The 16,301-nt window shown below is 38.0% G+C and overlaps 1 protein-coding gene across 2 annotated transcripts in view; it reads left to right on the plus strand.

Moving 5' to 3' along the window:
• LRP6 (LDL receptor related protein 6) overlaps positions 1-16,301 on the plus strand; it is a 173,892-nt gene that overhangs the window by 133,231 nt on the left and 24,360 nt on the right. For both annotated transcript variants that reach the window (XM_069585669.1, XM_069585668.1), the window contains exons 13-15: positions 5,968-6,170; positions 8,243-8,454; positions 9,321-9,511. In XM_069585669.1, coding sequence (XP_069441770.1) covers positions 5,968-6,170; positions 8,243-8,454; positions 9,321-9,511 — 606 coding nt within the window. The remainder of the gene's footprint in view (positions 1-5,967; positions 6,171-8,242; positions 8,455-9,320; positions 9,512-16,301) is intronic.

The following is a 16,301-nucleotide window of genomic DNA, read 5'->3' on the forward strand; positions in this document are numbered from 1 at the left end:
AAGCAAGAGAGTTCCAGAAAAACATCTATTTCTGCTTTATTGACTGTGCCAAAGGCTTTGACTGTGTGGATCACAATAAACTGTGGAAAATTCTGAAAGAGATGGGAATACCAGACCACCTAACTTGCCTCTTGAGAAATCTGTGTGCAGGTCAGGAAGCAACAGTTCTAACTGGACATGGAACAACAGATTGGTTCCAAATAGGAAAAGGAGTACATCAAGGCTGTGTATTGTCACCCTGCTTATTTAACTTCTATGCAGAGTACATCATGAGAAACGCTGGACTGGAAGAAGCACAGCTGGAATCAAGATTGCTGGGAGAAATATCAATAACCTCAGATATGTAGATGACACCACCCTTATGGCAGAAAGTGAAGAGGAACTAAAAAGCCTCTTGATGAAAGTGAAAGAGGAGAGTGAAACAGTTGGCTTAAAGCTCAACATTCAGAAAACGAAGATCATGGCATCTGGTCTCATCACTTCATGGGAAATAGATGGGGAAACAGTAGAAACAGTGTCAGACGTTTATTTTTTGGGGCTCCAAAATCACTGCAGATGGTGACTGCAGCCATGAAATTAAAAGACACTTACTCCTTGGAAGAAAAGTTATGACCAACCTAGATAGCATATTGAAAAGCAGAGACGTTACTTTGCAGACTAAGGTCCGTCTAGTCAAGGCTATGGTTTTACCAGTAGTCATGTATGGATGTGAGAGTTGGACTGTGAAGAAGGCTGAACGCCGAAGAATTGATACGTTTGAACTGTGGTGTTGGAGAAGAGTCTTGAGAGTCCCTTGGACTGCAAGGAGATCCAACCAGTCCATTCTGAAGGAGATCAACCTTGGGATTTCTTTGGAAGGACTGATGCTAAAGCTGAAAGTCCAGTACTTTGGCCACCTCATGTGAAGAGTTGACTCATTGGAAAAGGCTCTGATGCTGGGAGGCATTGGGGGCAGGAGGAGAAGGGGACGACAGAGGATGAGATGGCTGGATGGCATCATGGACTCGATGGACGTGAATCTGAGTGAACTCCGGGAGATGGTGATGGACAGGGAGGCCTGGCGTGCTGCAATTCATGGGGTCTCAAAGAGTCAGACACGAATGAGTGACTGAACTGAACTGAACTGTATACCTGGCCGTCAGCAAACCTTTTCTTTAATGAGCCAGGGAGTGAATATTTAGGCTTCGTGAAGCCTGTGGTCTCTCACACACCTCTTGAGCCCTGTCCACTGTGACGTGAAAGCAGCCACAGATGATGTGTTTTTAAACTTGGATGAGTTCTGATAAACTTTGTTATAAAAACAGGCAGCAGGCCAGATTTTCCTTGTGAGCCATAGTTTGCCAGTTCCTGGTCTGGAGAAAAGGAGGGGTCTGGTAACCTCAGGAGCTCTGCTGGAGGAGGGAAAGTTCACAGTAGACATTGTAGAGCAGCAGCCAGAGAGGCCAAAGGATAGGACCCATGAGGTGGGAGAGAGGACTGTTTCAGAGTAGGACCGTGTTGTGATTGCTGCTGAGAGGCTGAGTAAGGTGAGGCCTAAAATATCCACTGGATATTTGGGCAAGATGGTTAATAATCCTGAAAGAACATAATTTCAGGAAAGTAACAGTGAAAGATGGAAATAGATCAACAAGTGAATGGAGCACAGAAAGGGGACAATAGTGTATATGTCATGTAGACTTTTTTTTTTTTTTTCTTAAAGGAGTTTGACTTTGGAAGGAGAAAATAGGGGTAAGAAGTGATGGAGGATGGAGATAGAAGAATATGGAAAGGCCTTTCGAGATCATTGTTTGGGATGTTTATACCAGTGTGTTCTAGGTGGTAAATGAAGGTTATGAGAAATCACTGCTGAGTGTCCCTGATGTCTCTCTTGGGCTGTTTCTGAGATGATCAGCAGTGTTTCCAGAGGCTTCCTGTCCATGTATTCTTTTTTTGTAACGTGTATTATTTAATATTTGCGCATAGGTGTATTAAATCCCAAAGGAGATTACAAGAGAAGTTTAACACAAAGTACTTGCCCTCAGAAAGTTTTCTAACGTTGTGTTGTTTACTCCTGGAGCTGTGTTTCAAAAGCTAAATCAGATCATGGCCTTTTTCTGCTCAAAAGCTCCTATTTCACGAGGAGTGAAAAGCTCGTTCTTCTAATGACCTACAAGTTCCTGCACAATTTCCTTCACAGCGTCCCCACCGCCTTGCTTCTCTGACTGCAGCTTTTACTGTGCTTTCTCTCTCCATGGCAGTCACGCTAGCCTCAGTGCTCTTTTCACAGGTGCCAGTGACTGCTGCTTCAGGACTGTGGTACTGTGTAGCTCCTCTACTTGGAATGTTTTCCTGCAGATATTTGCATGCATATACTTCACCTCCATGTCTTGACTTAATCGTGACCTCCCCAGAGAGACCTAATCTGCCCTCTTTAAAGTTTCAAGTCCTCCTTCCACCCTGTCTTGCGTTGCCAAGTCCCCCTTATCTACAATTCTTTTTCCCATGACTCTTAATCACTCTCCGGTATACTGTGTAATTCATTACTTATATATACTATAGCACCTTTATTATGTTTATTACTTACTGTCTGTTTATTGAAATGTAGACTCCAGGAAGCAATTTTTTTTTCCCTGTGTTTTTAACTGATATATATCTATGGTGCCTAAAATAGTTTTCAGTAAATAATAGTCATTCAAGAAATCATTGTTCAGTAGAAGAATGAAGAAGCAAGACAGGATTTGGAAAAACAGGTGCTTTTCCATTCAGCAGCTTTGTGACCTGGGAACAGTTTCTTAACCTTTCTTTAAAAATTAGTTAACTATTCTATTTGCTCACCTGTAAAGTGGAATAATTTGGGGGACTAGAAGACATCTAGTATGATGTGTGGCATGTTGGAGGTTCTAAATGAATGCTTGTTTCTTTTTTTCCCCCAGTTCTTGGAAAAAATTTTGTTTTCTTTCAAAATCATGGCTACAGGGCTCTCCTTAATGATGTCATCTCATGCTTTTTCTTCATTTGTTTACTCGTGTATTCTTTCAGTGAATATTTACTGAACAGCTAATCCACACTGGGCATTATTTGAGCCAATGAAGAATGTATTGCTGAATGAAACAGACATTAATCCCTGCCCTTGTGGAGGTTACGTTCCATCAGGATAGATAATGAACTAAATAAGTAAACTGTATCATGAGGTAGATGGAGATGAGTGTTATGGAGAAAATTATGAGCAGGAAAGGGTGCGTAGGAGGATCTTGATGTTAAATAGGATCACGAGAGAAGTCCTGGCATAAAAGTGACACTATGTCAGGTACTGAGGGAGGTGAGGAAATGAGCTTTGCTGGCTCCCTGGGAGAAGACTTGTCAAGCAGAGGGGAACATGTCTGGCATGTTGGAGAAACACCTGGGGGCCAGTGTCTCTGGAACAGAGTGTAAAGGGATTAAGTCAGAGAGGAAGCAGGAGGCCACATTGTGTAATCCTGTGTTCAGTACTGAAGCAGTTGGCCTTTGTGGCATCTTTGTGCAGATTGAGAAAAGGTGTTTCCTCTGGGCACATGCAGCTGCACAGGTGCTTGACTTGGCTACCCAGGTGCAGCCTGGACTTAAGTCCGCTTGAGGCCTTTGGCACAGCTCAGAGATAGCACAATCCATCGTGGTGGGCTTGGGCTGGTCACTTACAATGTTCTTATACCAGAGTGGTACCTTTCTTTAAGCTTTAGGCGAACACTTGTGTCTTCAGAGGAGAGCTGAAAAGCTCCTGCCTGCTTACACCTCCTCCTCCAGCTTCTGCATGTGGGAGTGCAGCACTGAGACAGCCCGACAGGACCGTTTTGAAGCCTTCTGCAAGAGACGAGGGGGTGGTGGTTAGAGGTGACATAAATTAGCATGGGTTTAGGCTTACAGAACTGCATATTCTTTGTCCCTTTTGTAAATAAGTCAAAATATCAGCTTCCTCCTGGAACTATTTAGCCAACTGTAATTAATGTCATCCATAGACTTTTTGAAATGAGTATTTGTTTGGAGCCATATTTGGCTTTGTCATCATCTATGTTTCTAGAACACTTAATCGTGAAAGCTTACTAAATGTTTTACTAAAGGTTAAAATTTGACTCAAAGAAAGAAAAAAACAATACAAAGTGAAACATAACTAGGAGCCCAATATAGATTTGATTAATTATTTCCCAGGCAGGAAAATTAGGCAGCTAAAACTATGGGGTCTTTCTTCTGAGTTTCATTGTATGTCTTAATATGCTATTTTGTTGGAAGCTTACTATCAGGACCTTTTTTTTTTTCCCCCTATTTTCTTGATTTATAAGGAAGTAGTACTGCCAAAAAATAATTCTTTTTTTTTTTTTTAATGGGAGACTTGTTAACTACTCTGTTGTGACATGTATTCTTACTAATTAAGGTGTTGTTTCTACTAAAATTGCTGAAAGTTGTTAAATCAGTATGCTCTGGACTCTACACAGTGGAGAGTGCAGTGGAGTCACTGAAATATTTTTTAAATCTTCCAAGCTAGGTGTGGACTTTGAGCCAGTGGGTAACTTAAAGCAGAATTTCGGGGTTGTGAATACCAAGTTTCTTTGTGAGAAGCAATGATTTCTTCAAGATTTAAACTGATGTACATATGGGTGTAGGTGTAACACTGTGAAGAATGGGGTTTAGGAGGAGATAAAGCAAGGAGTTCTGTTTTGGCCATTTGTGTTTATATCCCTGATAAGGACAAAATTCTGCTGGATTTAGGTGATGACTGACCAACAAGAGTAGAGTGTATAATTTGGGAATTTTTACATTTGTTTTAAAGAAGATTTTAAAAAAGACTGTTAGACTTTGAAGTTTTGGTAGCGTTGTCAGATGGTGTTCTTTTCTAGATACTCTCCTCCTTAAAGATGACTGCATAGTAATCAGAGGCCTAGTCCCTGGGACAGGGAAGTGTTGTCTCGGCTGCATTTCCCTGTTTCATAGACTTCAGGCATCAACTAGTGTGTGAATTTTTTTTTTTTAATGGTTCCCTCTCCTTGCAACCATTACATCCCCACAGTGTAAAACAAAGCCTATATATCTACAACCCATGAGGGTTTGTTTCATTTGTACTAACACCACATTTATTATTGCCACTACTGATAATAAGCAATAGCTATTTTTACTTGACATTTATATAATGTCTTATAGTTTTTTTGTTCAGGTATTGTACAATTGGGGCTTCCCTGGTGGCTCAGTAGTAAAGAATCCTACTGCCAGTGCTGGAGATGTGGGTCCAGTCCCTGGGTGAGGAAGATCCTCTGGAGAAGGAAATTGCAACCCACTCCAGTATTCTTGCCTGGAGAATCCCATGGAGAGGAGCCTGGTGGGCTACAGTCCTTGAGGTTGTAAAAGAGGCATGACTTTGTGACTAAACAACAACAACATTGTACAATTGACATGATACCTTACCTTTTTATTTTTACTCGTGTTATAAAATTCTTACAGCAACTCAGTGAGCAGGACAGCATAACTATAACCTAGTTGAGTAAATTTCGACCCCACGAGGTTGAAGGCTGTAGTTAAGATCAAGTGACTAAATTATGTGAGAACTGAGAGTAAAACCACTATTGAAGTCTCTTTTTTGACCTGTGGAGACCCAGACTTCTTTCACCCACAAGAATAGATGAGGGAGGAGTTAGGATTATTTACTTGGTAGACAGGGGAATTTTGTTTGTCAAATGCTTCATTGAAATCAGGTGTCCTGTGATGATGCCACTGTGGACATTGGACAGAGAAAAATTGGCTAGTTGGCTGTGTCATAGCGTAAAATTCATAACTGGTTTAGTATCCAGAGTGTGATCAGTGTTTCCTCTAAGAGTTCTGAAGGCATTCCAAAGGGCTTTGTCTCATACAGGTCTTCAACATACATGTCTGTTTTTGTGAGATACAGACAACAGACCAATCAAATCTTTGAGTGATCTGAGACTTAGGATAACTGTTTCATATTTGCTTCCTTCTCTCTTTAAGCTCCAACTACTTTCCTGCTCTTCAGTCAGAAGAGCGCCATCAACCGCATGGTGATTGATGAACAGCAGAGCCCTGACATCATCCTTCCTATCCACAGCCTTCGGAATGTCCGGGCCATTGACTATGACCCCCTGGACAAGCAACTCTATTGGATTGACTCAAGACAAAACATGATCCGAAAAGCACAAGAAGATGGCAGCCAGGTAATCCAGGGCTCAGTTCAAAATCCGGTTCTTCTGTGTAGTTATTGGACCAGCTGGCCATCCTAGTCTACTTATGCAGTGACTCTGCTTGTGTGTGTGTGTAAAGCTGGAATTTTGAACCTGGCAGCACTTTTTCTCTCTTAAATGATCTTTGAGTAAACAGTTGTTTGCTAGTGCTATTGAAATGAAGATTGTATTGTATTAAAATAACTTCTGCTCATATATTAGAATGACTTTGTCAGTCCACCCATATCCATTTATATTCCATTTTATATTTTGTTTCGTTTACATGGAGTGTTGGAAACTTTGAAAGCAAACAGACCCTTGGTTCTAATCTCAGCTCTGTCACTCACTAGGATTCTTACAAATCTTTAGGTGAAAAGAATGTAAAGCACATAGCCCATTACCTATTACACAATAGGTACTCTATAAATAGTAGTTCTTTTACTAGTAACTATCATTTAAAAGTTTCAGAGAATGGGAAACATAAAACACAATCTCAGTAAAATTAAAAGCATCTAAGATATGTTGTTATTAATCTAATGGTTTTTGGTTTTGTTTTTGTTTTGGTAAATATTACTTGGTGATTGTGGCATAGGAATGAAAGTATTATCAACACATCTTATCTGTGTTTACATTCTAATCATGAGTCACACACCACTGTCCATAATTTGCTTTCTTTTTGTGTCCAGGCAGTATTACACCAGGATCACTATAAATAATTATTTATCATCTTCCTTGTAGCACTAATGTTGTTAGATTTTTAATGTATGAAAATTAGATTGCTAGTTTTTTTTTTAAATATCTGATCTGACCAAAAAAAGAGCGAGGAGATAATGTATTTAGGTCTGCTGAGAGATAATTCAAGGTATAGTTATAGCTGTATATTACAGATGCAGTTTACACTGTGTAGGTCAGGACTGATTGGCTGATAACTAGTTGATAGAAATTGTAACTGTTGTTTTATAGCCAAGGACGTAGCAAATAAATGAGACAGCCTCAGTAAGGAGTGTTACCTTGGAGATGCCGAGTAAATAAACTACCATTTATTCAGATAAAACAGATGAACAGTGCCTGGTGTGTGTGTTTTTTTTAATTGTTTTGAGGGGGTAGATTTGAGGATTAGAGGACATGACTGATAGATGTGGTTTGTAGCCCTGACTAACTGCTGTTGTCTCTAGAGCAGAGATTCTCAACTATGCACTATTAACATTTTTGGCTGGATAATTCTGTGTGAGGGAGGTCTGACCTATATATCACATTTTAGCTAAAGAATGTTCAGCAAGGCTTCCCTGACGGCTCAGCAGTTAAAGAATCCACCCCTGCAATGCAGGAGACACAGATTCCATCCCTGGGTCGGGTAGATCCCCTAGTGAAGGAAATGGCAGCCCATTCTAGTATTCTTGCCTGAAAAATCCCATGGGCTGAGGAGCCTGGCGGGCTACAGTCCAAAAGGATTGCAAAGAGTTGGACATGACTGACTAAGCACGCATGCACTGGCCTCTGCCCCTTTAAAAGCCAGTTATACCCCCATAGGTGTAGCAGTCAGAAATGTCTCCAGCCATTGACCAGTGTCCCTGGTAGGTGGTGGTTTAGTTGCAAAGTCGTGTCCGACTCTTGCAACCCCATAGACTAGACTGTAGCCTGCCAGGCTTCTCTGTCCATGGGATTCTCCAGACAAGAATACTGGAGTGGGTTGCCATTTCCTTCTCCAGGGGCACTTGCAAATGCAGAATTGCTCCTGGTTGAGCACCACTGCTTTAGAGCTATTTCTAGAGTGTTCTTCTAGCCACAGCTGTCTCGAGTTTATAGGAAGCAGCTGCCACCTTCTCACTCCTGTGTCTCATCAATGCACTGTCATGTTCTTAGAGCAACTAAAACAGCCTCTGTCACTCTTCTGCTTTATGTCATAATAACCAAGGGAACATTTGAAATGCGCACTAAGAAATGTCCCTTGAAACTTAAGACTTCACTCAGGTGTGTGACCACGTGCGTGTAAGTATTGTGAGTGATCTCAGGGCTGTCTGGCTTGGAGTCTCATGTTCTGTGTATGTTTCTTTTTCCCTCCTTAGGGCTTTACTGTGGTTGTGAGCTCAGTTCCGAATCAGAACCTGGAAATCCAGCCCTATGACCTCAGCATTGATATTTATAGCCGCTACATCTATTGGACTTGCGAGGCCACCAATGTCATTAATGTAACGAGATTAGATGGGAGATCAATTGGAGTGGTGCTAAAGGGCGAGCAAGACAGACCTCGAGCCATTGTGGTAAACCCAGAAAAAGGGTATGTTACCAAGGGGGAGTCTGAAACCCTCATCAGCCTTCCTGTTTATCCCATTTATATTCTTGCTTTCTCTGTTTTTCTGCCTAGAATGTCTTTCCTTAGTCACTACTGCTTCATCTGTCGTTTCTACCCATACCTCCAGAACTGTTGGAACTATGTCGTCCTCCAGTAATTTCCCCTTGATCTCCCCTGTGCGCCCCTCCCCCGAATGTGACGTCCTCCTCTCTTATATGCCCATTAGTCTATGTCTGTGCCTCTTTAGTCCTTTCCAGTTTACCTTATACTTGATTATTTTCAGGCTTGTATTTTCTCGGCTTTAGATTCCTTTAGGATAAGAACTAGTATGTCTTTAATACAGAGCTAACTAGTATGTCTTTAATACAGAGCTTTGCATTCAGTTAATAGTACTTAATTGAATATGAATGAATGATAAGGAATTCAGCAAGGAAAGTAGCTTACTTCAGAAGAGTTACAGGCAAGAGATGAACTGAAGAAGTTAAATATAAGAAATAATTGACATATGACTTATTTTCAGTTATGAAATGGACTAGAAAAGAAATTTAAAAGTTTGTGTCCAAATCTGATTACTGCTATATCTTTCATTTATCGTATTATTCCAAAAGCATAAGGGTGCCTGTGTCTAACATTTTGCTTTATTAATTCCTGAAAGTTAACTCTCTAAGAACTTCTGTGCAACCTTTGTTACTGTTTTTGAAATTAAGAAATATATTCCATGATCTTTTAAAAAACTCTAAAACCTTAAAAAATGACAATATTATTCTACTTGCTTTTGTCTTAACAGAAATATTCTCATTTTGTGTGGTTTCTTACTTCAGTAAACTTAGAGTTTCCTCCTTTCTTTTCAGGTATATGTATTTTACCAATCTTCAGGAAAGGTCTCCCAAAATTGAACGAGCTGCTTTAGATGGAACAGAACGGGAGGTCCTCTTTTTCAGTGGTTTAAGTAAACCAATTGCTTTAGCTCTTGATAGCAGATTGGGCAAACTCTTTTGGGCTGATTCAGATCTCCGGCGAATTGAAAGCAGTGATCTTTCAGGTAACCAAGAAATATTATTTCTGTTTCAATAATTGAGATGATTCACTGATAGCATTTGTATTTTCCTTCTGTTGTACACATTTCTTTACAGTTCTATTCGCTAAGAGTAGTCAGCAGCAAGTCGGTTGGGAAGCACTTTTTCTTTAACCATCAAAATGCTTACTCCCATCTGTTATCTAATAACTTGCCAATTTTCTTGATTTGGGCTCTGTAAATAGTATGTTTTGAATGCATCTCTTCTCTTTTTCTAATTCTTCCACTCTGCTTTTCTTCTCATCATCTATGGCCTGAATTCTAGCCTATGAATAGTCTCCTCCCTGTTGATTTTTCCTCCCTGGAAGTTTACACACTGTTCCTAAATTAATTTTCCAAAGCATGGTTTCTAATCATGTCACTGCCATACTGAAAAAACCCTCCAGGGCAGTCTCATGACCCAAAGGAAAAAGGAAAAAGTCGGGTTGAATGCTTACGCCGGTATTTGTCTTTCACAAACTCATCATAAATGGAAATGAGCTTAACATTCTTGATGTGTTTTAATGAAATTGAATAATTTATTGATCTTCGAATGTACTTTTTCATTTCTCTGAGATCCTCTGTTTACAATCACAGTTGTTTCCATACCCCCAGTTTCTGAAGTCCAGATACTCTGTGTGGCCTTACTGGTGATCAAGGAAATGAAATTAAAATAATACACTATATGAGAGCCACAAAATGTAAAGTTGACTATTCCCAGCATTGGCCAGAAAGGTAACAAGTGGCATGCTCTCATATACTTTTGTGAAGTGAAATTGGTAGAACCTTTTCAGAGGGAAAGGTGCCGGTGAATTTCCGTTTCAGAGAGCTGTCTTACAGACATACCGAACCAGTTGTACAGGGGTATGTGCTGAGCATTCTTTGTAATATGTACAAAGAATACATGTACAGAAATACATCTGAGTATATTAAGTGTGTGAAATATTAGTCATTCAATAGATGAGGTGTGTAGTGACATAGAAGGATGATTTTTTAAAATTAAGTTGTGTAATGTTATTAAGATTTAGTTTTATTTAAAATTTAAAACTGTTATATATATACAGACACACACAGACATATATATATGCCCACGCACTATATACTATATACACTGGCAGATTGCCTCCAAAAATGCAATATATCCTGTACACAGAGAGACATACATGCATATATATATATACACATACATTACACATATATGTATAAACTATTAGTAAACATGTATGTTTGTGTATTCCCTGAAAAATATGCAAGCAAATATATCTTGAGAAAGGTTTAAAAGTTTAACATGCTAATAATGTTAAGAGTATTTCTATATCATTTAAAGTTTTATATATTTCAATGTATTTGTAATTTTTCAAAAACTAAACAAGTTCTCTCGTCAGGTTCAAAAGACTCCCTTCCACTATGTTTTCTTTGATTCCAAACTGTCATGCACACGCCTTGCACAGTATATTCTTTACTTTAATTGATCACCTGTATCTCTTATATCCCATCTCATTTGTTTAATAGTTACTTATATTCATGTTTTAGCCCTTAATAATATGTCAGTGGATTTTTTCCCCTACTTTTCCTTTACTCTTTTTTCTTCATTTAGGATTTTTTTTCTTTAAATAGAGGTGATGCATGTTCTTTAGACAGTTTAGAAAAGAAAAAAGAAAATCCAAAACACTATCATTATTGATACTGTAATGAATTAGCTTTCTTTTTTTCTATACTTTTTTCTGTTTGTTTCTCCTCTCTTAATTATGACATGGTTCTAACATACAGAAAGTACAGAATTTCTGCCATCCAACTTAGTCAAATCTTAGTGTTTGGCCATATTTGCTTTTGAACCTCCCTTCCTCCTCTCTTGAAAAGACATAGGGAGAATTTGAACCTCTTGCGTCTCCTTCCCCAATTCTGTTTTCTTTCCTTTTTCTTAAGAGGCAACTTTTGATGTGTTTCTTTGCCATGCATGGTTTGCTCTCTGTGTGTGTATTTTTTACTGTGTATACTGATACAAATTTAAACTTTTTTACTTTTTAAACTTAATATAGTCTCATGTATTCTTTTCTCACTTGCCTTTTTCAGATATATCAGTTTTGAGATGGTCCCTATTGAGCCGCAAATCTGTTAGTTATTTTGCTAAATAGTGGTTTCGTTGTATGATCATTCTATAGTTTCTCTATTTCTATTCTGCTATCTAAACTGCTGTTTCCAATTTTTTTGCCATTAAAAGCAGTAGTCTGAACCTAGTAGTGGGATTGCCATGTAATGTGGTATGTATATATTCAACTTGAATATATCTGTTCAGACTGCTCTCCAAAGTGATTGTATCAGTTTAAAATCCCCTCTAGAAGTATATGAGTTTTTCCTTTGGTACTTGGTACTGTTAGACTTCTGAATTTTTACCAATCCAATAATTTTAAAGGTATATCTGATTATTAATAGAATACAAATTTTTCTGTTTGCTATTGAAATTAATTTATTGTTCACTCATGTTTCTTCTGTGAATTGCAATTCTTAGTTTTTGCCCATTTTTCTATTACTGATTTCTAGAAATTCTTTATTCAGTGTATTAATGCATTATTAAGTTACATACATATTCAGGGAGAATTGTTATGGTTAAAGAATTCAATCTTTTCATTTATGACTGGTGTATCTTTCCATTTAAAAGTCATATGTAATACTTTTTGGTACATCTTTATACTTGCCTCTATAGAAAAAGATATGTTTTATATAAATCTTTGCTTGTGATTTATCTTTTCACTCTCCCAGTGGTGTCTTTAGATGAAAAGTCATATTTTTAGTGTTGCACGGCTTATTAAGTTTTCCCTGTATGATTAGTTTCTTTTATGTTATGTTTAAGAAATGTTTGCCTACTGCTTAGTTACAAAGATATTTTCTTGTTTTTTTTTTTCCTAACATTTTTTTTGTTTAACTTGTCTTATTTTAGATCTCTAATCCATTTGGAATTTATTCTTGTGCACAATGTGAGACGGGTTTAATTTTGTTTTCCTTGTGACTGATTCAGTACCATCTCTTTTGAGAAGACCCTTCTTCCTCTACTCTTTTTTCCTGTTACTTTTGTTGCAGATAAAGTGATTATATTTGTATGAGTATTTCTGGACCCTAATGTTCCCTTGGTCACCTTGTCTTTGTCTTGCCTTAATTTATAGCAGATTTATCTAGCAGTGTTTATCCTTAGTATTTCTTACCTTGATTAGTACTACCTTAATACTTCTTACCAGAGATTACCTTGGCAGTTGTTGACACTTTGCATTTCCATATACATTTTAGAATCAGCCTCTGAGTTTCCACCAAAAACAAAAACACCTAGTAGAATTCTGAGTGGCCTTGCTTTAAGTTTATAGCAATTTAGGAAAAATTGTTATCTTTTTATTAGTCTTCTAAACCATGAACATGGTATATCCCTCCATATATTTAAAACTTCAGTTTCCCTTAGTGTTTTGTAATTTTCTCTATTGAGGTTGCCTATCTTTCATTGGAGTTATTCTTTGGTATTTAATGCTGTTGAATGCTAGTGGTAAAGAATATTCTGAATATTTAATATTTCATTTTCTGGCTGTGGCTGGAATACAGAAATACAGTTTTTCTTTTCTTCTCCTACCCTAGTGCATTGAGTTTGTTCCCAGTGATCTTGCTAAATTGTTAATAGAATTTTCTGTGTTATGGAATCATTTGTCTACAAATGAGGAAAGTTTATTTTTTTCTTTTTCAGTCCTTTTTTCCTTGTTGCCTTACTACATTGACTGGGGACCACTCCCCGGTACCCCCCCCCACCCCCACCCCCCGGCCCAGTACAATATTGAACAAAATAATAGAATCTCTAGGTATTTTTGTTTCATTTTGTATTTGCTTGCCATGATTTGAGGAGAAAGCATCCAATACTTCATTATTAGGTTTTTGCTAAGGTTTTTCTGCAGGTAACTTTTAAAAATCAGATTAAGGAAGTTCTGTTCTTGGCAGAGGAACCAGAAATCAAACTGCCAACATCTGTTGGATCATAGGAAAAACAAGAGAGTTCCAGAAAAACATCTGCTTTATTGACTACATCAAAGTCTGTAACTGTGAATCACAACAAACTGGAAAATTTTTCAAGAGATGGAAATACCAGACCACTTACCTGCCTCCTGAGAAATCTGTATGCAAGTCAAGAAGCAACAGTTAGAACTGGACATGAAACAACAGACTGCTTCCATATTGGGAAAGGAGTATGTCAAGACTGTATATTGTCACCCTGTTTATTTAATTTATATGCAGAGTACATCATGTGAAATGCCAGGCTGGATGAAGCACAAGCTGGAATCAAGATTGCCGAAAGAAATATCAATAGCCTCAGAGATGCAGATGACACCCCTTATGCCAGAAAGTGAGGAGGAACTGAAGAGCCTCTTGATGAAAATGAAAGAGGAGAGTGAAAAAGTTGGCTTAAAGCTCAAAATTCTGAAAACTAAGATCATGGCATCTGGTCCCATCACTTCATGGCAAATAGATGGGGAAATAGTGATAAACTTTATTTGGGGGGGCTTTAAATTCACTGCAGATGGTGACTGCAGCCATGAAAGATGCTTACTCCTTGGAAGAAAAGCTATGACCAACCTAGACAACTTACTGTGGTCAAAGCTATGACTTTTCCAGTAGTCATGTATGGATGTGAGAGTTGGATTATAAAGAAAGCTGAGCGCCAAAGAATTGATACTTTTGAACTGTGGTATTGGAAAAGACTTTTGAGAGTCCCTTGGACTGCAAGGAGATCCAACCAGTCCATCCTAAAGAAAATCAGTCCTAAATATTCATTGGAAGGACTGATGCTGAAGCTGAAACTCCAGTACTTTGGCTACCTGGTGTGAAGAGCTGACTCTTCGGATGCTGGGGAAGATTGAAGGCAAAAAGAGAAGGAAATGACAGAGGATGAGATGGTTGGATGGCATCCCTGACTCTATGGACATGAGTTTGAGCAAGCTCCGGGAGTTGGTGATGGAGAGGGAAGCCTGACCTGCTGCATTCCATGTGGTCGCAAAGAGTTGGACACAACTGAGAGTTGAACTGAACTCTTGTTATTTTTGTAGAATAAATCAAACTTGGCCTGATACATTATCCCTTTTTTATATTGCTGAATTTAATTTGGTAGTGTTTTAAGATGTTTACATTTGTGTTCATGAGAAAGATTACCCCATGATTTTCCTTTCTTACCAGTATAATGTACTTGTTGGAGTTTTGCCATCAAGGTTACATTGGCCTCATAAAAAGAAACATTTCCTTTTTTCCTGTTTTCTGAAAAAGGTTGATTTAATGTTGATAGGGTTTTCTTTCTTTTCCCCCTTCCTTTTATATATTCACAAATAATCCTATACTTTTGTCATGGGTTGTCTTTCTACTTAAGTCTTTTATACTGGAGTAGATTTAGTATATGCTTTAGTTTGTTGAATAAGTATGTTTTTTCATTGCTGGTTCTGGTGTTTTTTAACTGCTCTCAGAGTAGATCTTGGGTCCTCCAGCAACACTGTTGACTTCTCCTCATTTTCCCCAGTTGTTCAGTTGAGGCCATCCTTACACTACCAACAACTCATTTTTTTTTTAATCATTCTTTCTGCTGCTGTTTTAAATTTAATTTTAATTTTTATTTAAATAATACATGTAAATATGGAAATCAAGTGATGCTACTTGACCTGTAACAAAATCCAAGTTTACTGCTCTGCTCCTTCCTCCTGTTAGTTCCTACTCTTAGAGGCATCTCTGATGGTTTAATCAAGAGTCATTTTAAAATATCTGATTTAAAACAGCTGCTTCTTGATGTTTAAATTTTAGACATCACAATTTGACTTTTTTTGGTGGAAGATGAGAATTTGCTGTCTTAAACCATATATTACTAAAATACCGATATGAACTTTTCTATCATCCACCCAGCTAAAAAATTGTCCCATTCATCTTAAAAACTGAGTTTTTTTAAAAAAATTAAATCATAATTTTTAAGCTCATAATTATTTGTTATTTATGGGTATGGAAATATAGCCATCACCTTCATTTCTTTTTGCAGCTTTTTTCCTCTCTGAAATTATTCTTGTCTAATTTAAATATTGATTCAATATGTGCAGATGCAGCAACCAATCCATCTTTTTTTGTTTTTTTCCTGTTTCACTGAAGACATACCTCTTTATCATCCTGATTCAGTCATTCTGGATTGGCTTGCTTTTGGCCAGTCTCCTTTCACCGTTATCCCGGAGATGTGCTTGCTAGTTGTCTTGGTGCTAAACCTGCTATTTCCTAGTTTCTGTTTCTTTGGCTCATTCCTTTTCCCTGAGAGATCGCATCCTCTACTAGCTACTTGAAAGGAGGTTCATAGGAGATTAATATTCTAGATCTGTTGCTTGTCTCTTATCCAGCTTGTAAATTTTCTATTGCTTTTCTACTCTTATGTCCTATTTTTCCTTATGCCTATTATGCCTTCATTGTTTACTATCATTTTAGTAGATTTTTAGGAGGGCTCGTAAATAGACTTGTGTTTAACTCTCCATGGATCTGAGTGTTGACTTAGTGCCTTCTCGTATGTATGTCCCCGCCTTTCGTCATTTATTAAGCTTAGCTTTATGCTTGGCTCTTCCCTGGAACTTCCCCTGATATTTCTGAAGTATTAAGCTAGTATCTTTCTTTGATTGAACTCATCAATTAAGAACCAGGGAAAAGTTCTATAGATATTTGAAGGATGATTAGGAGGAAGAGGGAACGAATGGATATATGTTTTCTGTTTGAATGAGGGTGAAACAGTCATGGG

The sequence above is a fragment of the Ovis canadensis genome, chromosome 3, assembly GCF_042477335.2.
Source record: "Ovis canadensis isolate MfBH-ARS-UI-01 breed Bighorn chromosome 3, ARS-UI_OviCan_v2, whole genome shotgun sequence".
Lineage (NCBI taxonomy): Eukaryota > Metazoa > Chordata > Mammalia > Artiodactyla > Bovidae > Ovis > Ovis canadensis.